Raw genomic sequence first — 27,198 nt, 5'->3', positions numbered from 1 at the left:
CATCCTCTTACAAATGCCCTAAAATAGTTGCAGAAATTGTGCTTTATCTTTTATTATCAGCGGATATAGCAGTCATTTATTTGGAGCACAAATCTTAAAAAGAGGATTTTAATATTAATATGTCTTCAACCTGGTTAAAGAGTCAGTGTGTGATGTTTAGTGTTCTTTTGCAGATGGAAGTCAATTCAATAACCCAACCCTCACCGTTGATGGCCGTAAAAATATGAAAGCCCTCATCATCTTAGTTATGGTGATATTAACTCTAGAGGATGTAGTGGACTTTAACATTATAAATCAGAAACAGGAAGGGAACATTTTAAACTCCATGAATGGTGTAAATATATACGGCTCCTTCTAAGATAATGAAATGGAGGTAAAGCACGTAATGTTTTGTGTGATCATACTCTAATAGAAATATAATCATGAATATTATATTCCATTTAGATTTCATTCAGACTGGATAACCTTTAAAGTTATCTTTAAAGACACACCTTTTATGTGACATTCTCTTTTGTAGAGATTTATTCATTTTTATATCATGTCTCACTTCTGCAACTGCAGAATGTTTTGGTGAATCTTGTGCCAAAATGACTGTAGTCGATTTACAGGATCACACCAAGACTCTTTTTCCAGAGACAGAAATATTTCTGATATTCTGACTAAATATGGAGCTACAGGTTCTGTCCTGACGGTATCACATGTCATTGCAGAGACTAACTAAGCCTAACCCTAACCTTAACCCTAACCCATACCCTTAGATGACAGGTGTCAAACATGCGGCCTGGGGGCCAAAATCAGCCCGCCAACAGTTCCAATCCGACCTGCGAGATGAATTTACAAAGTGCAAAATGCAAAAATTACCCTGAAGATATTAACAGTCAAGGGCATCAAACTCCAATTTAACAGCCTAATCACCTAGAAATAATGACTCCAAATGTTCTTCTTGGTTTAATGTGAGAAGAATAATATGATATTATCCCTCTAAATAATGGCAACACCAATTTTTTATCTTTGATTTATTGCAAAAAACATTAAATTCTGATCTCCTTTAACAATAAAACGTCAATAACCTGAACAAATATGAACAACCTGAAATGTCTAAAGAAAAATAAGTGTAATTTTAACAACATTCTGCCTGTTTTGTGTCTTGGTAGATCTGATCTGTAATACACATGTAGAAATCATAAGTTAAGGCACAATATTGATAAAATTGTACTTATTTTTCTTCATAAATTCCACTTTTTTCCAGTTATTCACATCTTTTTTGTTTTGGATAGTAATAGTTTCATCATTTGTTATTTTTTGCACTAAAAAAGTTGGAGTTGTCATTATTTATAGGCTATTATGCTAATATTTGACTGGTCCGGCCCACTGGAGGTCAAATTGGGCTGAAAATGGAACCTGAAAGAACATGAGTTTGACAGCCCCGCCTTAGAGCGTCATCAGTGCAGTGATAACAGGTTGGTTGGGTTTAGGCAATAAAATAACTTTGATCAGGGAATGACTAAAATGAGAAGAGGTTTGTAGCATTTAGCGCCGTCATTCACTTCATGTTGTCCTTTCCTGACATCCAGGGACTTCCACAGTTTTGATCTGGTACCCTGTGAGTATGAACTGAACTACACACATTATACTGTAACTATAGTGCACTGTGTTCGGCGTATTTTGCTGGGACATAAAGGATGTAATAAAGCAAAGATGCCATTTCCCCCCCCCCCCCCCGTGTTCCCAGTATCTGACCTTGGGCTGCTGGTAGTGCTCCATGGACATGGTGATGACGTTCAGTCCTATGACAATGGTGATGAACAGGTCCAGGTAGTGGCTGGTGCACATCTTGTGGATGAGCAGGCGGGTTGGGGAATAATCGGAGTAGTAGGGCTTACTCTGAGCTTCTGTTGGAAGTGGGAAGTAGCAGGGGGGTGGGTCAGGGTGGGGGTGCAGGGAGCAGGGTAAGGTGGAGGAGGGGGGGAGGGGGGTCAAAAAAGTGAGATAGGAGGTACTGAAGTGCCATTCAGTACAGTAGATCTGTGACGAGGAGCCATCTGAGCTGTTGTAAAGAAGGAGTTAATGAACAGCTGGAGTCCACCCAGAAGTGCAGAACAGAACCTGACCAGTGGTACAGATATACTGGGAGCAGTGTGTGTTTATGAGTCATTTAAATGATGTATTCGACCTGAAGGGTAATGTTTAATGCACTGATGTTATACTCTGTTTTGATCGTAAACTGTCAAATGTTGGAGGGATCAGTGAAAAACACCGTATATGGACACACATATGAATATCTGCAATAATTTACTCTAATACCAGTCTGAGCACTGAAGCCCAGAGATCCAGCATCAGTCAGGAACTGTTCACAGTCACACAGTAAACACACAAAATATGCAAAGAAAGATGTGAAGAGACCATAAAGGAGGAGGAGGGCACATCAGATAATGGACAGAACAAACCTCCTGTGGTTTGAATCCAATTCTGATTATCAGCACTTGTTTCAATAAGACTCCCCTGAGTGTATGTGGGGGGAGATAAACAGCATTAAACAGTCTGACACATGTTATTAAGGCCCAGTTCACCCACTGGCCGTCCCCCTTTGAAACAGAGCTGCAAGGGGGAGGGGTTGAAAGATTTCCCTTTGAAATGAGACGACCCATCCAGACCTGTCAGATCAGGGCTGTCAAACTCATGTTAGTGCAGTTCCACATTCAGCCTAATATGATCTAAAGTGGGCTGGACCAGGAAAACAATATAAACAATAGGATAAAAACTTATAAATAATGTCAACTCTAAAGTTTTCTCTATGTTTTTGAGTGAAAAAAGTCAAATTCTGTATTAAAATGTTTACATCTACGAACTGTACTTGAACACAACATGAACAAATATGAACAACCTGAAAATTCTGAAGAAAAATCAGTACAATTTTAACAATATTACACTTCAGTTTATCATTTATACATGTGAATCACAGCTTAGAGATCACATTGGATCTACAAATACACAGAATATTTAGTAACAGGCAGAATATTATTAAAATTCTACATACATCTCTTGAGAAATTTCATATTGTTCATATTTGTTCAGGTTATTCACATTTTTTGCGAAAGGATAGCCTGTAAATAGAAACATTTTTGCAAAATTGTCCTTTTTTTACACAAAAAAAGACAAAAAATTGCATTTTTCATTATTTATAAGTTGGTATGATAGTATTTTACTGGTCTGACCCATTTCAGATTGAACTGACCTAAAATGATTTTCACGTCTTTGATTGTTAATTTCTTCAGCGTAATTTTTGCATTTCACAAATTCATCCCAGGGGCCGGATTGGACCCTTTGGTGGACCAGATTGGACCCTTTGGTGGACCAGATTGGACCCTTTGGTGGACCAGATTGGACCCATTTGTGGGCTGGATTTGGACCCCGGGCCACATGTTTGACACCTGTGCATTACATCATCAGCAGTCATCGATGCCGCTGTAAAAAGATGCGACAACTTTTCAACCCAAAGGGTGACTTGGGACTGGGCCTCTGACCCTTTCCATCTGACAGTTACAAAGTGGCCCATTCCTTCTTATCTTTTCACTTCCTTCTTTCAGGGACAGAACATAACACACATGTTTTCCAGTGTCGTCCATCACTTGGATCCTTCCACCCATTAGGATGGATGGATGGATGTGGTGGGAGTTAGGATGAGGAGGAGAGAGGAGGCTCAACACCTTATCAGCCCATCAGTGGGGGAGGGGCTAAGACGCAGCAGAAGGCACCATCACTACATGAGCGAACAGATACGAGTCCTTTGGGTGTTTCAGATCTGTGTCTCAGCCCAGTTAACCCTGTGTGTTAGTGTGGCAGCATGTGTGTGTGTGTGTGTGTGTTTCCCCAGCTCCGCTCATACATCAGGAAAGTCGACCGTAGAGCTGAGTAAGCACAGCATTTTGCACAGTAAATATACCTACCCATTCACTGGGTTAAATATACACCGATTTGCTTCTGTTGGAATTCAAATTCATCTCTGGAGGTAAAACCTAGCAGGTGAATGTTTTCTATAACTACTAAATCATTTTTAAATTCAGCAAAATATAGGCCAGAATAATTAAGTACCACAGATTACCATGGAGCTGCAGTCCATAAAAACCCAGATGGAAGTGGTGAGCTGTGCAGGTGATCTGCTTCTAATGTGCAAACGTAGACAAATCCACAGCAACAGAAGGAGCAGAAAACCCCATGAAGACGCTGGGATGTTCCTAACACAGTTTATTACTTCTAATCTGATAAACACATTAGTTTGTCAGGAAACACATATCTGGGAAATATTGCTCTGAAAGGGAAAGTCATACAATTAAACATGGATTAAGGTTTTCCGATGCTAACTTTGGACTGACCCTCCTCAGAAAATCCCAACAGGAGTTTTAAGGAAAAGGTTCGAGTTAACTCACTTTATTATCCCTGTAGGGAAATTATTAAATCTACCCAGCCTAAGTTTTACCCACACAGTACCTAGCATTAGCATTAGGGGCAGTGAACTGTCACTGAAGGCTCTGGAGGATGAACTTCAGATCCTCAGCAGGTCTGTGGTCACACACTGACAGGAGGAGGAGCTAATGCCCCGTTTCCACTGCATGGTGTCGGCTCGACTCGACTCGACTTTTTTTGTGTTTCCATTACTAAAAGGACCTGGAATCTGGTACCTGGTCCTAGTTTTGTGGTCTCACCTCCGCTGAGGTTCCAGGACTGTGGACCAGATACTAAAAGGTGACACTGTGTAAACACTGCAGACCACTGATTGGTCAGACAGTTTTCTGTGCCCCGCCCTTTTACAAACACAGATGTGTTAGTGGACAGTAAATCTGTGGGTCCATTAACCCACATGAGAACAGACAAACTCCACCAGGGCCGGTCCAGGACGTTCAGTCTGTGGTGGAAGATGTAAAACTTCAGACGAGACAACACACAACGACTGAGTTTATCAGCAACTGTCTGAACAGACGACACGGAAGTAACGCACCACATCGCTATGACGACCAGGTACTGTAAAGGCAGTAGTATCTGGAATGGAAACGGTCTGAGGAATACTGAGTCGACGTAGTGGAAACGCAGCATATATGTGGTGGCATTTAACAGCCTAAAGGAAAACATGAGCTCCTGTGTACGTGTTCACCTGAACTCTGTACTTTTATTATGTCATTATTTAGACGTATTATTGGACATGTGACCTTCGGACACACTCATACTCTGTACAAAGTTCCTAGAAGCTGTGAGCTCTGTACAGTCTCATCTACACAACACCATGTAGCGAGCACACTGGGTCAAGGCCCTTTTGGAAAACGGCTGCGTCAAGCAAGCCATGGACGTATCTGCAACGTACACAGCATGTACATGGAACAGCTCTGAGGAAAGCATCCAAACATATGGAACCTGTATTCAGAAGGCGATCGTCTGTCAGTGTGCCTGCTGACCCTGTGTATGCCTGATGAAGCCTTCCTCTGTCAGACGGTCCACTGTTTCACACAGTGTGTCTGACAGAACCTGGGTTCAGCTCCACCGACAGTTCAGATCCGTCCATCTGATGTTCACCACAGACACTCATGTTTCAGCAACGAGGTCTGGAACTAAAGCAGGAGATCCACATGTCTTCAACCAGGACCTGTCCAGACCAAGGTTAGAAGAGTTTTGGATTTTTCATTATACTTTAATTTAGTTTTGACTTTTTTTCTCTAATTCATTCATTCATTCATTCATTTTCTGAACCCGCTTTATCCTCACTAGGGTCACGGGGGCGGAGCCTATCCCAGCTACTTATGGGCGAAGGCGGGGTTCACCCTGGACATGTGACCAGTTCATCACAGACTGAACATATAGAGACAAACACACACTGTCACATTCACACCTATGGGGGATTTAGATGAACCCATGAACCTATCAGTGCATGTGTTTGGATGGTGGGAGGAGCCAGAGGACCAGAGAGAACCCACGCAGACACGAGGAGAACATGCAAACTGCACACAGGAAGGTCCCACCCCCATGGACTAAAGGTCCCACCCCATGGACTAAAGGTCCCACCCCCATGGACTGGTGTTGGAATGGAACCCAGGACCTTCTGTCTGTGAGGCACCAGTGCTAACCACTGCACCACCGTGTCGCCCATTCTCTAATTCAGTTAATTTTAATTTGTTTTTAGAGCAGGTTTGCTAGTTTTTATTAGTTTTGGGTTTTTTTCTAAATGCTTAGTTTGAGTTTAGTTTTAGTATTTGTTTTATTTTTCTCATATCTTTTATCTTCTTCGCCGTTGTATTCAAATCAATCCCAGACAGGACTCTGCTGCTTTAGTCTCCATGTTTCCAGGTAGAGTGGGGACCAGAAGACGACTGGAAACCACAAGTGAACACAAGTGACGGACCGTGAAGTGTCGTAGGTGCTGGTGGCTAAAACTGCTCGAGCCAAATAAATCGATTTCAATCCTACTCTGACAAAGACGAAAACGAAGGGAATTTTATCCATAATTTTTATTTGTTTTAGTTAGTTTTGTTAGCACACAATACAGTTTCAGTTAGTTATTGTTTTTTCTTTCAATTAGAGTTTTTATTTATTTCAGTAACAAAAATTTTTTTTCAATTCTAGTTTTCGTCATTTCATTAGTTTTTGTTAATGATAATAACCTTGGTCCAGACCTGAACCCCAGAGTCCAGACCTGAACCCCAGAGTCCTGACCTGAACCCCAGAGTCCTGACCTGAACCCTAGAGTACAGACCTGAACCCCAGAGTCCAGACCTGAACCCCAGAGTCCAGACCTGAACCCTAGAGTCCTGACCTGAACCCCAGAGTCCTGACCTGAACCCCAGAGTCCAGACCTGAACCCCTTTGAGAATCTTTGGGATGTGCTGGATTATAGTTTGTGCTGGTCTGACTCTCCCATCATTAATACAAGGTGTTGACCAAAATCTAATCCAACTATAAACAAAATAAATGGTGTTTTTTTTTTTGTTTTTTTTTTTTGTTCAGTTGCTTGAGCTGTGTATGACATCAGTGGATCTGAACGTGTCTTCTAATCAGAACTAAAGGGTATCCACTGGAGTGTGGTGTGCAGGACTATGTTTTCCCAGGCAGTGCAGTTTCCATCGGGGCCCACCAGCAGTCTGGATGTTTCCTTCCTGTCCTTGTAAAAGCAGCAGAGTTCAGATTCCAGTCTGTTCTAGTGGGACTGACAGACCTGTGTGTTGTATTCAGTTTAATACCACTGGTCTACAGTTTTTTAGAAATGATTTGCTTCAGAGATTAAATGTGCTAAATGTTACGTATTTTAATAAGATTAATTGGAAAATAAATGACAAAAGTGCTGGTTTGCTGATGTTTTCAAATTATATGATTAAGTGTTATTCCACATATGTATTGGTTAATGTACATTTCTATAATAGTTTTATAAATCTTCCACTAAATAGAAGCTGTAAAGTGAATGTATTCTAATGTGCAGACAGTGTTTTGAAGTAGATCTTGTAGCTCTGAGACAAATATTCCTTTGGAGTCAAACCCATTCTCTCGTTAATTCTTGAATTTCACATTTTGACCCAAGGCTGGATCTTGGAAAGTTCAGCCAACCAGCATTTTTGACTTGACTTTTCTTTATCAGTGACTCTCCTGTGGTAAAATTTCATTACTTTTATTCTGGAAGCATTTTCCTTGTAGACCAGTGTGTTTGCTCTGGTGACGACACTGAGCGCTGCAGAGCTTTGCACAGGTCTGCGCAGTCTGCTTCCATCTGAATTCTTCTACATACATGTTCAGTCATCTTTGCCAAGAGCTAAACGTTTTCCTGCTGGTAATTATTGATCGTGAGCCCAGGGGAGATGAAAGTGAGCGCTATGGCAGCGGCTGAACCACATGTTGGACTTGGACTGCCTCTGAACTCCTGTGGAGATGTGCGTGACATGAACCAGGACCATAACGTGGCCTGTGGTGCGCACGGTCTCATCTAATGACGTGGAATGACATCCTCAGACGTCGGCTTGGGTTTTCACCTCCTCAAGCCCTGAAATCACCTCTGCACCATAAGTGCTTCTTCACCTTGTCAGCTGCATTTTTTCAATTTCATAAATGACTTTATACGTTTGGACATTTCCCCATAAGGCCCGTGGAGCAGGCAGTGGTAATGCAGGTGGAGAGCATCCTGGATAGTCCAGGCCCACCTCTGTCAGCTGGTGCTTATATGGAGCTACAGGTATATTATATGTTGGATTATATTATTTATATGGGAGGGCAACACGGTGGTGCAGTGGACTTTTCTGGGTGGAGTTTACACATTCTCCTCATGTCTGCGTGGGTTCTCTCTGGTCCTCTGGCTCCTCCCACCATCCAAACACATGCTCTGATAGGTTCATGGGTTCATCTAAATCCCCCATAGGTGTGAATGTGACAGTGTGTTTGTCTCTATATGTTCAGTCTGTGATGAGCTGGTCACATGTCCAGGGGGAACCCCGCCTTCGCCCATAAGGAGCTGGGATAGGCTCCGCCCCCATGACCCTAGTGAGGATAAAGCAGGTTCAGAAAATGAATGAATGAATGAAAATATATATGGGGCCTAGAGGTATATATTATATTATATTATATTATATTATATTATATTATATTATATTATATTATATTATATTATATTATAGATATGGGGCTTATAGGTATATTATATTATATTATATTATATTATAGATATGGGGCTTATAGGTATAGGCCCATATGTGGGATGAAACTGTTTGGTTCATTGACTGTGAGTCCAGTCTCTGAGATCCTCCATCATCTGTGGAGCTAACATGACCCCCCCCCCCTCCCCTTCTACACTCCATCATCCATGTAAACATGCCTCTGAAGAAGCCATTCCTTTGTACAAGTGTTTTCTTCTTCACAGTACAGCTGTATGAGTGTGTTGGACATAAGTTTAGTAGTAAATTAGTAAAGCCCTGAGTATAATGGATGGGGCAGAAAGGGCCAGAACCAACCAGAGAATAAGGGATTACAGAAGACAAGAGGAAGGAAGAGCGACGTAGGAAGCTGTGGCTGCAGCTCAGTTCCTTCCCTCCCAGAGGAGAAGGACCGCAGCAGAAACAGAAGGTAAAAGGTGGAGGTTTAGGAGGATAAATTCCACCGTCTGCCCCCAGCGTCCTGCTGCTCTTTTGTCCTCCTCAGAGAAAAGACTAGAGCTTCTTTTAATGAGAATGGACTTTACGCTGCTGCTGCGTGGAGTCAAACTAGTCAGAATGCAACCTTTATCTGGATTCTTTTATTTTTTTGACCAAGGATGGAGAATCCTGGAATCCTAGAGCGTGTTCCTTCTCTACCTCTAACACCCTCCACCCCCTCCTCCTGCTCCTCTGTTCTTTCCTCCTCCTCCTTTGACGTGGCAGGTGGAGCCTCCTCTCCCAGCTCTGAACACACTAGAAAAAAGACAGGAAAATGACAACGGGTACACAGAGGTTCCACCCTGGAAAACTCTGTCGTCCATCCTGTCCATGTGAACACAGACCCTTAGACTGTCAGGACAGTGATCTGTTGGAGACTCAGATCTGCTTAGATCTGTTCAGTAAACCCACTGTTATAACAGAGAGCTGAATTTAAACTGGGCTTTAAAGGCCAGTGCTGTCACAGAATGAAATGAGCAGAATGTGTGCGTTTACTCTTTATCTAGTTGTTGGACAGCAGACATCATGTGCTTTACTTAAAAGATAATGATAACTTTGAAATTCAAACTATAATAGATAAATTAGTCCACATGACAGGTATATTCCACTGCTGGAGCTTGAGCAGTTGCATTTTGAAATGTTGGGAATTTCAGCTGCTTTGACAGGTAAGGTGATTAGGACAGTAGGACTGATCTGACTGACTGATTATTAAAACCAGTAAAACATTCATGTTGACAGGCTGCTGGTTTTACACTGGTAGTATCTACTTCCCATTAAAACTCATGATGTTCAGTGATTATAGTGCTCAGGGTCTTCAGTGTCAAACCCCATCAGTAGCTTCATTTATTTATTTCTTTACTTTTGTAGCTCCATGCTTCCATGTGTCATGTCTGTCATCATCCTCAACAGTTGAGTAAGAGAAGTTCCAGAAAGCCTGTGATCTAACACTGATCCATATTTAAAATGAACAACTGAGGATCAAACACATTCATAAGAGTTTAGGAACATCTGTGGTGTGAACGTGCAGGACGTTCCAGTATGTCCCACTGGTGCAGCCTAGGACTAACATACATCTACAATTCAATGGGGTCGTGAGTATTTCTATAAACAATGAAGTACAAATGAATATAGTACTGTTATAGGAGCACATATCAGTGAGCCCGTTTACATGACCATCTAAACCAGGGCTGGCTAACCCTGGTCCTGCAGAGCCACTGTCCTGCATGTTCTAGATGGATCCTCTTCCAACACACCTGATCCATAGGATCAGCCTATCATCCAGCTCTGCAGAAGCCTGAGAACGACCGCCAGGTGTGCAGGAAGAGGGAAACATCTGAAACATGCAGGACAGTGGCTCTGCAGGACCCCTGATCGAAACAGCACATGTAATCTGATTACTTAGGGTGTCCCATTTTTGGGACTTCTTTTCCGAGCCAGCTCTTAATTTGACCTGTTAATCTCTTATATATTTGTAACTCCCAAAAAAATTTCCTCCATCTTCAGGGTGCCCGTCAGCCCAGTGCAGAAAACCCATTTTTAATGGAAAATCCTGCATTTGTGGGTTAGTTCTGCCAGATCTGCTCATGTAAATGGCATATTAGAGGTTTTGGGGGATGCTACTGTCATTTATGCAGGTCTACAATCATGTACAGGTCAAAGGTCACATGATTTTAGACCAGGTCAAGGTCATTTGACACTGAAACATGGGTCCAGTCCCAGGTTTGTGCAGATTTCTTTCTGTCCCAGTCTGATTTGACAGATCTGCACTCAGAGCTGATTTCACTGCAGAACATCGGATCCTACAGTACCTATCTGGTACCCTCCATGTTCTGCACTTCAGCAGGGACCACAGTTCTTTTTCCAGTGAAGGGGGGGTGGCTGTGGCTCAGTTGGTAGAGCAGGTCGTCCAATAACCAAAGGGTTGGCGGTTCAAATCCTGGCTCCGACAGTCCATATTGAAATAAGACTAGACAACTAAGAAATCTGCAAAAACTTCATAAACGACAGTCTCATCCCCCAAACCCTCTAACACGACATTTGCATGAGCAGATATGGCACAACTAACCCACAAATGCAGGATTTTCCATTAAAAATGGGTTGTGTGGACATTCCATGCATAAGAAGAAACATAATTGATAAAGTACTCTTATTTTAACACAATCATAGTTGACTTAAAAGAATCATTTCTATATCATAATATATATCTTTGAATTGTAAATGACATGTTAACCCTGTTTGAGGTACAGTGTTCTGAACACATACTGTTCAGTATCCTTCAGTTAGAACCTGTTTTAAACTGCACAGGCTCGTGCTCCAAATGGAAGTTCAGGACTTGAACGTATTCCAAATGTTCCAGTTGATTTAGTGAATTCACTGAGTCTAGGAGATCTACGACTCCAACAGGACATCTGTCTGAGGTTGAACAAAAAGGGGAAAAACACTGTTAGGACGTCGACATTCCCAGTCCAGAAACAACCCCCAGACCATGTGTTCCTCTTTTTGTTCTTAGAAGACCCTCATCCCCTCTGCTTCAGATAACTCACCTTTATGGGGGATGGGGGGGGGGGGGGGGGGGGGGGGGTTACAGAACTGAGGACTGGCTCTGGGAGTTGCTTTTGGATGCGGCCACTCTCAAAAACATAATCCTTACATTTCCGAGGCGGTCTTTGTTGGGAAATACAGACACGGAGAGAGGGTCCTTAGTGAGGAAAGAACACCACGGCACTATGGGTAATCCTGTGACCATGTTGGAGTATGGGTCTGGAACACAGTGGAGCTACTGTTGGGGTTATGTGAGGGTGTCTACAGTAGGTGGTGAAGTACAAAGGATGTGCCGGCTACGCCAATGAAACCAAGTCTGGAAAACGACAGCAGACTGTACTAGGACTGAGATTCATGGATGGAGGCGCTGCTCATCTTCTCTGTGGGTCTGGGTGGTTGCATCGGGGGCTTACTGATAATGAGAATACTGCGGTGGGGGTGTGGTCTGGGATGGAAATGGCTGAGATGTCGACCGAAAAAGACTGAATGTGATAAAATAGGACGATCAGGGCGCGGGCCACAAAGCAGCAGCTGTGCACTTTGACTGGAAAAGACCCGAACAGCAGTGACTGACCTGTTTTTATGAAAAACATCTGTCTGTAACAGGGGTGTCAAAGTCATTTAGTTCAGGGGCCACATTCAGCCCGATTTAACCTCGAGTCAGCCAGACCAGTAAATAAAAGCATAACTTATAAATAATTATGACAACTCCTGTTTTTTCTCTTTTAGCGCAAAAATGAACAAAAACATTAAATTATGAAAATATTTACATTTACAAACTATCCAAACTAAAAAGATGTGAATAACCTGAAAAAAATGAAATTTCATTAGACACTTAAGTGTAATTATAACAATATTATGCATCAGTGTATCATTATACATGTGCATAATGGATCAGTTCTACAACGGCACAAAACATTCAGTAACAAATATTGTTAAAATTACATTTAATTTTCTTGAGAAAATTTCAGGTTATTCAAATTTTGTGTTAAAGGATAATTTGTTCATGTAAATATTTTCATAATTTAATGTTTTTTGCACTAAATCAAGGATAAAACTCTGAAGCTGTCATTATTTATAAGCATAACCTAATATTATTTTCCACATTAAACCAAGAAGTAAATTTGGAGTCATTATTCGGAGGTTATTATGCTATCGTTGTACTTGAGCTCACATTGGTCAGTATGAGGAACCTGAACTTCAAGTAGTTCAACATCCTCGGTTGATTCTATCTTCAGTGTAGTTTTTGCATCCCGTGGGCGGGACTGGACCCTTTGGTGGGCCGGATTTGGCCCGTAGGCCGCATGTTTGACACCCCTGGTCTATATTCACACACGTGAACCTTCTGAGATGATTGTTTGGTGGGATGTGGCGGCTGCTTTTATGCCAACGTCCTTCGTGGTAAATGAGTCAGTAGTAAACCTTGAGACTCAGTGTCTGCCTTCAATATCAAGGATGTGGATGAGGTGTCGAATTTCAATATCCAGCAAGCACTGAGTCTACAAACCAAACAGAAACAGTTACAGGAAAACAATCAACAGAACAATTAAACTGGAGGTCCTGAATGCTCTGCTGCACCGGGTAGAAAACACTGAAAAGAGGCAACAGATAAACTGACAGAACGGACAAAGTAGAAAAAAGGAAAAAAAAACAACGAGAAAATCAGAAAATGAATTAAAGTGGAGAACAGGGACGGACGACAGAGGAGCAGCAGAGCAAACAGAGGAGGAGAAAAGAAAAGAGGCAAAGAAAAAGACAAAACATGACATCATTCCAAATGACAGGGCATGGGGACACACACACGTGCACACACACACGCACACACACACACGCACACACACACACGCACACACACACACACACACACACACACACACACACACACTGTTCTGGTTCACGTGGCAGACTGACACACCTCTTTCTGAGTCATACTTGAGCAGGATGGACCAACTGAAATGGACTGAATGGTGAAGCGACTGAACGGCGTGAGTGGAGGGCGGAGTCACAGTGATGACGAGTTACAGACCAATGAGGAAGCTTCATTTACAACAGAATGATTCAGGCCTCTGTTTGAGCCGGCTCACACCCGCATACACAACAGGCTCCTTCAGTCCTTCTAATCCAACATACGGGCTGCTTTCATCTGGATCCCACTGATCCTTCCAGTTCAGTCCACGTACAGAACCTACGTACACCGCAGCTGTTCGCCAAACCTGAGCACGAACCTCCACGAGCAGGAGACACAGAGCCACGAAGAAGCTGAACGTCTCTGACAACATCACCAGGACACAACGAGTCCATGACTAGAGTGATCACGCCTTCAGTCTGAATATCAGTTAAACCAAGGGAACCTCCATCCCAGAGTTGGTTCAATTCGACTGACATTAAAGGACAGAGAAACCAGCGAAGATACTGAACGGAAGAGGCTCAAAAACCAACAGCACTGCACACAACGCCTGCACAAAAAGAAGACAGCTAAAGTCATTATGGGGGTAAAATGTCTTTTTTCAAGTAAAATTATCTGCCAGTGCAGTAAGAAAAACAATACCAGCCTGTACCAGCCAGTGGAGTCAGTGATTACCCATCATGCCTTGTGCCAGCCTGTCTATAGTATAACAATATACATTTAAGCACAATATATATTTAAGCTGTGCAGTGAAATGTGAAGACCAGTCTACATTTTGTGCATCTATTTGACACTGATACTATTTTAATTCCACTCCTTACATTTGTTCTGCAAACTCTAAGAAAAACCTAAGACTGTATGTAAGTACAATTCAATAATTAGCTTTTTATCAATGCATACAACGTCTTATTCTTATCTAGTAATTTTGCAAACTATGACAAAAAAAAAATCCTTTTTAGGAGACACAGTCCGGCTGGAGCTTGTGCTTCAGATCGGTGCTGAACTGGTCTGAGATGGAGAATGGAGGAAGTGTTCCAGCTCATGTGTCTTTCATCCGTCCGTTAGCACCACTGTACATCCACCGCTCCGCTCTGTCGTTCTTTTCCTGACATTTGTGGAGATGAAATATTCATAGAGAACGTTTCCTCCATTAAACATTGATAGTGTGTGTTGTTGGGCTGCAGTTTCATTCCAGTCAAAGCTGGTCATTACTCTGAGTTCTTTCACTGCCATGAAATCAATTATTAATGGTGTAACATTTTATTTGATGAAAATTAATGAGCTTCATTCATCATTATGTTAGTTTGGATTTGATTGGATTTGTTTTTGACATTGTTCATTAGCAGACTTACTGGATGGACTAACATGGCAGGATTTTTTATTTATTTATTTATTTATTTTAGTTCTGAACAGTAACAAGTCTGGTTTGAAGGAGGGTTCCGTACTTTGGGAAACCTTCATCCCGCTCCTGCAGACCCACCTTCACGCATTTGCACAGACAGGACTTGTAACCCCACTACTTCTGAAACCTTCATGACATTTACACACCTGCTGGTCTCCAACTCCACCACCCTGGGCCTGCTTTCCCAGACTCCTCTGCTTCTGTCTCCACCTCTACTGTTTATTATTCTCCTTCCCTCTGGGACTGATTTCCGTTCCACTCTCTCCTGTCGCCCATCTCCCTAAAGGACTGGTATTATTAATTACATCTCTACAATAGAAGAAAGAACAGAGGCTCCGTGTGGAACTTGTGTTAGATCCGTCTGTGTTCGCTCTGACCCAGATACAGCCCAGGACTGGCTGCTGCTGGTGTGTGTGTGTGTGTGTGTGTGTATGTGTGTGTGTGTGTGTGTGTGTGTGTGTGTGTGTGTTCAAACTAATACGAACAGCAGCTATTCATGGACTGTCAAACGTATGCATATATGCAGACTTGTGTTTGTGGCTGAACCGTATGTGAGGTTACGATCCTCTTATCCACATGCTGTTGTTCACTGTTGGCAACGAACTGACAACAAAGATTAACAACACAACACAGAGGATGACTTTGTTTACTCGCCTCGAGGTGACGAGGATTTATGAATCTACATGTGAGGCTCACATTGTCCTCGACAGCAGCTCTGACTGGGACTGAGCGAACAGAGAGATTAGTTCCATTTATGCAAACTATGAAAACGGTTTTAAAAGCCCAGTTTGACCTAAAACAGACCTGAGGTATAAGGACTGGCATTTTTAAAATGAAAGGTAACACTTCAGAATAAGTCCGCACTAGGAAGCATTAGTTCAGCATTAACAAATACTGAATTCATCATTTATAAAGCAGATTTATGACATGAATACTCATTAATATATGGTTTATAAACACAGTTATAAATGTTTTACTCATCATTAATAAGCTCATCTACAATGTGCTTGATGATTATATTTTCATTCTTTATAAATTATGGATTCAGCATTTAAACAGTTAGTATTGCATCATTTACAAACCAGTTGTGATGTGCATTTCTGCTCACACATACACTATTCACACATGTACTAATGGTGAGTGAATATGTTAGTGTGTATTTTATATGAACTCACACATTTATTTTCCAGTAGATGTCCTATAAACAGTTATTAATGCAGGAATTCATTCTTTCAGGTAGTTCTAAAGCACTAACTACTCATGAATTCAGTCTGTGCTGTGAGCTCATCTAAAGTGTGCACTATCTGTGACATTTAAAGCATTTACTAATGAGATTTAAAGGATGGAAATGAATAAAGACTCACAAAAGTCTGAGTTATTCGAACAAATGAAAGACACAGCACATGGGATTATTAAAACAAACTGCATGAATGAATGATTATGATTATGAATGATGAGTAAAACATTTAGAACTGTGTTTATAAACCATATACTAATGAGTATTCATGTCATAAATCTGCTTTATAAATGATGAATTCAGTATTTGTTAATGCTTAACTAATGCTTCCTAGTGTGGACTTATTCTAAAGTGTTACCAAATTAACCAGCTGACCTATTTACATATTTAGTGGGACTTAAAGTGTCCCTGTACTGGTCCTGTTTACCACATTAACTGTACTCTGTGTTTTACCGATCAGGAACGTAGGCACAAATTCAGTAAAAATCCCAATCAATGCACCACACTGGACCTTTGATCGGGCAAATTATGGGCGGGGTCAGAACCTATGGGAGCAGCCATTGGCTGTAAGTGACGCACTGTCGTTGATTCCAGGTGACCAGTAGCAGTAAACCAGTATCAGTCAGTGAGACAGATTGAGTTAAAGTACGTGTTGGCGTTTGTTTGTTCACTTGTATCCTTTCCACTCCACCATCATCCTACAGACACCAAGCACTGGTCGATCATGTGTCTTCTTACACTGGTGTCTGCTGCACAGGCTCAGGGACCAGCGCATGTCAGTCCAGGTACCAGGACCGTTAGGGATTGTTGTATTGTTTAATTATTATCATTATTATTATTATTATTATTATTATTATTATTATTATTATTATTATTAGCATTAGCATTAGCATTATTCTTTTCTTCTAAATGTTTGGTATTATGTCTGTGTGTAAACTAAACTAAAAACAGACTACCACCTCTTTCCCTCTTTCTTTGGCCACATGAAGCTCCTCCTTCATCATCTCCTGTGCTTTCTTTGTTCCTCTTCTAATTCCAGCCTCCATATTTGGACACTCAGTCTCAGTGCAAACAAGAGATAAGAGCTGACGTGCACATGCAGAGCAGGTGACACACTGTGTGTGTGTGTGTGCGTGTGTGTGTGTGTGTGTGTGTGTTGTTGGCAGCTCTGTAATTACCTGTGGGTGAAAATGAACAAACACTCGTGTCCTGAGATAAAATGCCACCAACACCAAAGGCTGGTGGAAGTCCTGCTCTGCGCTCAGACAGACATCCAGACTGAGTAAAGAGGCGACTTGGCTACCGGTGCCTGCTCCTGCATATTTTACAACTTGTCCTGCGACCATCTGCTGCCTTTCACATGCACTCGTGCACGCACACACACACCCAGCAGAACAGACTCCAGAACAGTCAGGTTAGTCTTCCACAGTTATGCCTCTATTAGCAGCCACAACACAAGCTAATGCGTACGTTTGAACACACACTGGAAGCATCCAGCTGACACTGGACACTAGGGATGGGTGGTGTAATCAGATTACACTGAGGATTATCTTCATTTAGTTTTTAGGGAGAATCATACAGTTTGCATCATAAATACTTGACACCAGTGTAGTCGTTACTTCATGGGCTTTTTTAACAAGTGTATTTGTGCCAGCTCATTTTGTCAGAGTGCATTCATACAGACTCAGAGAATCTGGTCTTAATGTAGTCCACTTCATTTGGCAGGAGTTTGTGTGATGGCATTTGATGACAGGGATTATGAAACTGTGGGTATGTAAGGGAAATGTAAGCCATAAATATTCAGTCACTAGTTGACTTGAAATTTAAATTGAAAAATGCAAATTAAGAGCGTTTTCAAAAAACTGATTGAGAATGAATAATTTATGATGCATGCTGTCCCCAGTGGGTGGCGCTGTAGACCACATTAAACATGGGTCAAATAAAAAGAGTGTAGAAGATGCAGAACTTACTGTTTTCCATCAAATAAACCAGTGACTTTGTTTAAGACAGAAGAATAACTCCGTTTCATCAACACTTCACACTAGGGATGCAAATTATTGACTAATCCATTAATCATTAGTTGGTTGACCTTATCGATCAGTTAATGATTAATTGATAAACGGCGATTTTCCTGAGAACCTGAAGTTCTCTTTCCATAGGGTCTAGAAGAGTAAAAGCTAAATATAGTTTCTATACTTCATGAATAAAAAATGTCATCTTCCTGAATGACTGATTTATTGAACCATTGGATACAGTCTGTTTTCGGAATTCATCTGTTGGCGTGGCGGACTGTAATGGGGGGGGTTACATACGGGTGCATTTCGTCGGTGGGCAGTGTTGGGCAAATTATTTTTAAAAAATAATTAGTTATAGTTACTAGTTACTTTCTCAAAAATGTAATTGAATTATTAACAGAATTACTCCTTCATAAATGTAATTAATTACCAGGGAAAGTAATCACTGTGTTACTTTTTTGAAAAACCTTCAAATATGGAAAGGAGGGCTCGACAGAAAAAGACTGAGAACCACCGATTTACTTTAAGATCTTCAGGACAGACGGACAGACAGACCTGCAAGTACAGATGCACCATCTGAACACGTTAGAATCACACACTGACCACTACCACACACTGACCCCTACCACATCACTGACCACTACCACACACTGACCACTACCACACACTGACCTCTATCACACACTGACCACTACCACACACTGACCACTACCACATCACTGACCACTACCACACACTGACCACTACCACATCACTGACCACTACCACACACTGACCACAACCACATCACTGACCACTACCACACACTGACCACTACCACATCACTGACCACTACCACACACTGACCTCTACCACACACTGACCACTACCACACACTGACCACTACCACATCACTGGCCACTACCACACACTGACCACTACCACATCACTGACCACTACCACACTGACCACTACCACATCACTGACCACTACCACACACTGACCACTACCACATCACTGACCACTACCACACACTGACCTCTACCACACACTGACCACTACCACACACTGACCACTACCACATCACTGGCCACTACCACACACTGACCACTACCACATCACTGACCACTACCACACACTGACCACTACCACATCACTGACCACTACCACACACTGACCACTACCACATCACTGACCACTACCACACACTGACCACTACCACACACTGACCACTACCACACACTGACCACTACCACATCACTGACCACTACCACACACTGACCACTACCACATCACTGACCACTACCACACACTGACCACTATCACATCACTGACCACTACCACACACTGACCACTACCACACACTGACGCAAAACGAAACAAGTAATAACAACACACATCCAACACACCATCAATTCCAATCAAACCTTAACTACATTGATGTGGAGTTCAGCACAAATGTACATGTGTGCATGTGTGCATGTGTGCATGTACATGTGTGCATGTGTGCATGTACATGTGTACATGTGTGCATGTGCATGTGTGCATGTGCCTGTGTGCATGTGCATGTGTGTCTGAATGTCCTCAGATGGGCTGGAACCTCAGAAGGCCTTTTGTGTTGATCATGGGCTGCCTGACTGCTGTTCAAAAACCTGCTGGGTGTCCAGTTGTTCTCCTGTGACCTTTGTGCTCAGTGGTGTGTAGTATTTCAGCCATTAGGATGAGATAAATGCAGTTTGGAAAGAGCTTTAATTCTATTTTAGATCATAATTGAATAAGAGAATCCTGTGATGCACATCTGATAGAGCAGAAATAGATTGTTTTCCTCTCTGTGAGTTAAATGGGCCGTTTGGACCTGGGTCAGTGAAATCAGTGAATTTGTTGCATTTTCATTTGCTCTGACTAGACTTACATACTTTGGCAGTGAATGTCATAAGTTCATCTTTTAAGCCAATCAAAGTAAAAAAACAAACAGAATGTTCTTGATTACATGTTTGTGGTCCAGTGCCCTTTAAGCAGGCTGGTGACCTTTGACAGATGATGACATTAAACAATGGTTTGAATGTGTTCATCTGACATGAAAACCCATGTACAACCCCATCAGGTCGTCTCATCTTCTCTGGCTCTCATTGTAAACCATGTAATGAAAGGAGTGAGCTGAAACAACAGGAGACAACCAGAGAGTCAAAGTTAACTCAATTGTAGGGAAAATCACATTGTCTGTTGGATTAAAAAAATAAATGAAAGACAAGAAAAACACTCCTCTGGTTTAATTTCTTCCTTTAGCCTTTCAAAAAACTAACAAACGAGTCCAATATTTGCTGTTGCCTGGTAAATTTTTTGAGGTTATTATGAATGAAAATAAGTGCTAAAACTGAAATTAGCACAGAACAAATAATTTGAATAAAACAATGGCTGGTTTCAAAAACACAAAAACTAAATAAAAACTATAATGCACAATACAAAATGAACAAAAATCAAATAGAAGTGGAGATACAATCACCTTTTAACTTCGGTATAGATTAAACGTTAACTTTATTAATTTATTAAACCCACAGGCTATCTAACCATCTATGTTTGACCTGTCCAACACACACAGCACCTAGCATCAGCATTAGCACTGAACACATGAGCAGCTGACAACTGCCACTGAAGAGGCTTCCAGACCACTTCCAGATCTTCATCAAGGACACTGACCGGAGAATCAACCGACCCACACCTGTTTTTGATGGTGGGGGAACTGGAGGACCAAGACAAACCTAACCAACCACTGATGAATTACTAAGGTAACACTTTAGAATAAGTCCACACTATGAAGCCTTAGTTAAGCATTAATAAATACTGAATTCATTATTTATAAAGCATATTTCTGACATGAATACTCATTAGTATATGGTTTATAAACACAGTTATAAATGTTTTGGAAAATAAATGCGTGAGTTAGTATAAAATACACACTAACATATTCACTCACCATTAGTACATGTGTGAATAGTGTATGTGTGAGCACAAATGCACATCACAACTGGTTTGTAAATGATGCAATACTAAATGTTTAAATGCTGAATCCATAGTTTATAAAGTATGAAAATGCAATCATTAAGCACATTGTAGATGAGCTTATGAATGATGAGTAAAACATTTATAACTGTGCTTATAAACCATATATTAATGAGTATTCATGCCATAAATCTGCTTTATAAATGATATATTCAGTATTTATTAATGCTTAACTAATGTTTCATAGTGTGGACTTATTCTGAAGTGTTACTATTACTAATTACTCAAGCACACTGTGAGTCTAGTGATGTTAAAAGTTCTTTGCAAACAAGAATCTATTGTCTTTGTACAATATTGGAGCCTTTGTTCAACTTCTGCAAATCAACATCTTCCTCCCAATATCTGTAAAACGGAGGCTATGCAATTCAAATACAAATACACCTGCCGATGCACAAAACCACCTGAAATGCGTCTGTAACCAAACACCAAAGCATTCTGTCAGTCTGCGCTAACCTGACCAGACCAGACTGCAGCAGTGTTCTGTCGGTGGGGGTGCAGCGGTGCGGTGCTGTGGACAGTGGATGGTTCGCGGACGGCGTGGAAGAGCTGTGAAAGACAAAGCCACGACAGAGAAAACAGGTAACAGCATGTCCAGTGGACTAAGGGCTGATGGGAGAGAGGCAGGGGGGCGGGGACGCGGGATGGGGCCCTACCTCCCATGATCATTGAACTTATAAATTAAGCCACCATGGTGGGTGGTCGTGGTCGGTGGAGGTGGTTGGGTTTAAGGGACACACAGAACATGCTGGAAACTCTGTACCTTTCAATGTGCCTTCAGAGAGGGCCCAACTCACCCCCGGAACCATTAAATCTAGAGGAACGAGACCGAGTTAGTCAGGGAGAAGCAGAAGAAAGCAAGGAAGGAAGGAAGGAAGCATGGATGAGAGTTAGAATCAAAGGAGTCAAAAAGAGAGAAAGAGGGAAAGAGGGATGGAGTAAGGCCAGAAGAAGCGATGAAAGATTTAGCTGGTTTGTGTTCCTACTTTTGTCTTTCCAGTGATTCTGAGTCCATTTCTTTCAATTAACAGTTTGGTTTCATAACCACCACGAAGCTACTGAACGCTTTTTAAATCAAAGCACACATTTACAACCGTCCGACTAAACATACTCCAGTGAGATTCCCACCTTGAAGCACCACTACTTGGCTTCTCCTTTGCAACATTCATCTGCCTTCCAGTATGTGTTTGTGTCAAAAAAAAAAAAAAAAAAAAACATTCCTGGCATGAAAAAATACAAAGCCAGGTAAAACAAACTTTATTAACCAAAAAATTGAAAAAGGAAAATCAAAAACAAGAAAGCAAATGAAAAAATATGAAAAGACTTCCAAGAAGAGGCTGCAGTGTGACAGGTGTGGGTCTAAGTGTGGGATGTTTTGACTGGGTTCCCTGGATCAGATCACCTGGGCACATCCCTCCTGAAAAGGGAATATCCATTTCATCTGTATTTCTCAAGAGAAGGACAGAAACATTCTCATCAGCCAGTAAAATGATCATATAGAAGGAAACTGAAAGGGCCTCTAAAAAAAAGTGTCCACTGCTCCATGAACAAATGAAAAAATAAAAGATGAGATCCATTGAAATTCAATAAAATACTTTAAAAACAGGGACTAAATTCTCAAGAAGTCTGATGCTAGTAAATGCTAGCACTTGTTTTGTCTGGCGTAGGAGGCAGTGGAAAGAATAAAAACCAACCAAACATATTGTCACAACTCCCCTACAGCCGGAGGGGGGGGCAGGAATTAGCACTAACTCTGCAGGGATCACCCAAACAGAGCTCAGGTCTGGGCTAAAGGACTAGACCGAGGCCTTACCCTTACTCATTTGATGCAGATTTGGCTATGCCCCTGCCCCTGCGGCTGTAGTAATCCACATGCAGAAGAGGGGAAGGGAGGGGGGTCATCTCCTTTACCAATCAGAAATAAAGAAATAAAATAAAATCATCTCAAACCCCCCCTCCCTCTAGCTCTGTCAACCCAAAACCATGCAAGCCCCGTTTGTCAGCACTCACCGGGCATGCTCCTGAGAACCCCCCCAAGCACAACACCAGCGGTAGACCAGGCAAGGGGGGGTGGGGGGTGGGGCGCAGAGTCGATAGGGCTAACCCTAGTGATCAGCTGTCCTAGCTCTGCAAACCCACTGATTATGGAGGCTTTTTTCAACACCAGTCGTCAATGATTCAATGTCGGATGTGAAGAAAAACCTCCACAATCTGTAGCAGAGTTTACAGGAGAGGACAGGTGACCACCGCACCACATCAGCAACTACAGCGACAGGGCTGATGACTGAGGGTCAGCGTGGGGGGGGGTTCTACTACCATTGGTTCTATCTCACTAATTGCGTTCTTCCGGACTCGGCCAAGCCAAATCAAAAAGCAAAAAAAGGAAATAAAGCTCAAGCTCAATTCAAGCAGGACTCAGAAAGATGTGGAAAGACTACCGACCAGCCAGCTCCTTCTCCTTACTCCGTCTCTTTTTCTCCATGCGTTTCAGTCTCTTCTCCTCCCTGCGTTTGGCCTCCTCGGCCTCCTGGTGGCGCCGGCACTTGTGGAAGTTCTCCACCACCACGCCCACGAACATGTTGAGCACGAAGAAAGCCACAATCAGCAGGAAGGAGATGAAGTAGAGCAGCATCCACGGGTTGTAGTTCATTATGGGCTGAAACAGACACAGCGTTACGTGGACGTGGGTCTCAGCTCAGTCTGTTGTGTCTCTGTTTAACAGACCTTTCTCACAACCTCCGTATTTTTGACCGGAAATATGCAATCGTCGCATAATTCTACTTCCTCGCCTATCAGGGCAACTATGGCGCAAGAGAAGAACAAGAGTTTCTGCAGCGTTCGAGGTTGCTCTTGTTATGTCCAAAAGCAGCCCGTATCTGTCTTTTCATTCTTTTCCTGTGGACGGTGAGGTGAGGCGGAAATGTGTTCAGGCGGTCCAGTGGGATGAGGGACCAGAGTTTGTGATTAACAAGGGTAGTACGTATGTCTGCAGCACACATTTCACATCTGAAGATTATGTGCTGGGAGTCACTGTTGGCCACCTGAAACCTGGGGCTGTTGTGGTGTCAAAGTCAGTATTTTAATCAGAAGTATTCCATTTGTATTCAAAAGTATTCACCTGTATTCATTTACATGCCAGAAGTTCTTCTTAGTGTCATGTGTGGATTGTACCAGAGTATTTGACTTTTTTTCCTGGCAGACCCACAAAAGAACGAACACGTGAAGCCATCAAAAAAACACATGAATTTATGGAAAGTTACAAAACGGGGCGGGCAGAAAGAACATGTGAGCTCAGAGAAAGTTTTGGAAAATGTGGTGTACAAAAGACGTACACGAGTGGAAATTTTGGACATTCTGGGAAATAATTTGCATTTTCTGGGAAAAAGTTTAATATTAATATATGGTCATCAAATACTGGGAATTAGTTATATATGTATATGTTCTGACCAATCCTGACCGACACCAAAAAAAAACATATCCTATCAGAGACAAGCTGAAAAGGGGGGTTTCTGACGTGACTAGATTAAAATTCAATACATGATAAAAATGGGTGTGGTCTGTAGCTAAACCCAACCTACTTTTGACAGTATAAAAATGGTCTCCTAGAGCCAAAAGTCAGTTGTTTCTGCAGATTTCAACTCAGTGTTTGTTTTATGCATGAATAAACACTTGATGCGGCTCCAATTCTGCTGGATCTCTGATTTTGACTGGACTCTGTGTGCATTTACTGGACGACGCTCCGCTACATAGATGAGGGAGGACAGAGACGTAAATTCAACACTCCAGAGGACAGTATGGAAGAGCGTCAAAGGGACCAAAGAGGTCTCCCACCTGAAGCAGGAAATTTTACCTGACACTGTTCCCTGTCTTTTCTCATGGAACAGCTTCATTTCTGATCAGAAAAGGGACTCTGTTTACAAACGGTTCCAGTAATATCAGTTGGTGCTATCTTTGGGAGATCATATCGGCCAAACAGCAGTGAAGGCTGCAGAACTCGACCACTATTATGTAACGCCGCCGCCTGCAAGTAAGAAATTTCCCCCCCTGTAGAGTATGTATTCATAGTAGATGTAAAGTTGCAAACCTTACAACATCATCAAATGTAATATTTGGCAAATCGGTCAGGCCAGGTTATGGATGCTCTTTTATCCATTTTGTCGCACTGTGTTGACGCTTGGCAGGAACTCCTTTTCCGTGACGATTACATATTTCCGGCAAGTGTGAAAAAGGTCAATCCTGTTACCTGTTGGTCAACTCCTACTGCGTCTAATCCATCGTACATTATGTCCACCCAGCCGTCTTTGGATGCCAGAACAAACAGAGACATCAAGGCCTGACGAAGAGAGGACCAAAGTCAGAAAGCTCAGAGAATTACATCTGCACTGTCAGGCTGATCCTAACTTTCAACAGCTACGTTTACATTCACAAAATTTCCCACATTCCTAAAAAGACAATATTCATAATAAACTGTCTTCATAAAAATCGCTATTTCACTGATGTTTACGAATGCAGGCATGGACATTCTGATTAGGGATGTAACGATTACCGGTATAATGATAAACCGCGGTAAAACTGCAGATGGTTAGTATTAGCGTTTAAATTCTAATTCTCATGATAACTGTGTTTGATTACTGCACTTTTAGGGGAAATAACCCTACGTACAGATCTGCTTTTATGTCAAATATTAGAGTGTAGTTGAATTTATTACAATTTAAATTTTCTATACCTAATATTTGGAACCAATATTCACTTTTAAAGTCTGTGAAAAGGTTTGTTAAACATCTGTGTGTTATTTATGCAATAAATTATACACATTTTTCAAATTGGATTTTATATATTTTTTGTGTGATTTTTGTCCTTTTGTGTTTTTATAGTAGGTTAAAGTGAAAAAATAATAGACATGATCTAGATGAAGTTGTGCTGAAAAAACAGATCCCAAACATGGGTATAGTAAACATTTGTTTCTATAGTATATAAAGGCCAAATCAAAAGGACTGAAAAACAGACAGAATAGACTCAGACCACTAAGGGTTAATATTGGAATGTTTCTGACACAGAAGGGACAGTGGGACTGGTATTGTATTTGGTTTTTTTGCTGTTTTTTTTTTTTTTGTTTTTTTTAAGTACAACTTGGTTAAATTCTTTCAGTGTGTGTATTAGTACTTCTTGAACATTTTGAGCACAATTTCAATAACATTGCGATAATAATGATAACCGTGATAAATTTGGTCACAATAACCGTGATATGAAATTTTCATATTGTTACATCCCTAATTCTGATTAATGCTGCTGTAACGTTTTTATCATGTCATGTGTGAAAAAGTGTGGACCACTGGATTGTTAGAGGTCAAATAGAATGCAGAATTAGATTGACCACATTTTTATTAATGGAGTAATAATTTAAAGATGGACAAGACACTTACTAGACAGTCCAAATAAAATAAATGAGAGTACAGAACCTCGTCCTTACTATTACCAAACAGAGAGAATTTCAGGGTAGGTGTATGAGATTCAAGGCTTTGGATCCCCATACACTTCACACTTCAAGACTTTGTGTAAAATTGAGCCCAAACAGAAAATGCTGTTTGCAAGATTTGTTTGAAATTCAGAATACTGTCACAACCAGAGCAATGGTGGAATGCTTTCATACAAAGCTACTGACTGTGTTACTAGACCATACCTGTCCCAGGTTGTCAAAGTTGTACTTGTGTCTGACCCATTTGTAGCTGGCCTGCAAACAGTCCGACTTGTTGGTGATGTTCCTCACATCCTCTCCATGACAAATAAAGAATTTCCCCTTGAAAAGCTGAAACAAATCAGACATGTCTGGATTTATACTGAGCCTCAGAATGAACTCATAGGCTGGACTGGTTTTACTATCCCACGAGGAAAATCTGTCTCTATAT

At 41.6% G+C, this 27,198-nt stretch overlaps 1 protein-coding gene across 1 annotated transcript in view; it reads right to left on the bottom strand.

Moving 5' to 3' along the window:
• The window catches only part of LOC115439495 (voltage-dependent T-type calcium channel subunit alpha-1G-like), a 127,251-nt gene that overhangs the window by 41,277 nt on the left and 58,776 nt on the right, over positions 1-27,198 (bottom strand). The window contains 5 exon segments of the mRNA XM_030163309.1: positions 1,741-1,892; positions 22,056-22,106; positions 23,756-23,948; positions 25,536-25,625; positions 26,973-27,098. Coding sequence (XP_030019169.1) covers positions 1,741-1,892; positions 22,056-22,106; positions 23,756-23,948; positions 25,536-25,625; positions 26,973-27,098 — 612 coding nt within the window.

Source organism: Sphaeramia orbicularis, chromosome 19, assembly GCF_902148855.1.
Source record: "Sphaeramia orbicularis chromosome 19, fSphaOr1.1, whole genome shotgun sequence".
NCBI lineage: Eukaryota > Metazoa > Chordata > Actinopteri > Kurtiformes > Apogonidae > Sphaeramia > Sphaeramia orbicularis.
Note: the sequence above shows the minus strand (reverse complement) of the source record. Positions and strands in the feature narration are given on the sequence as shown.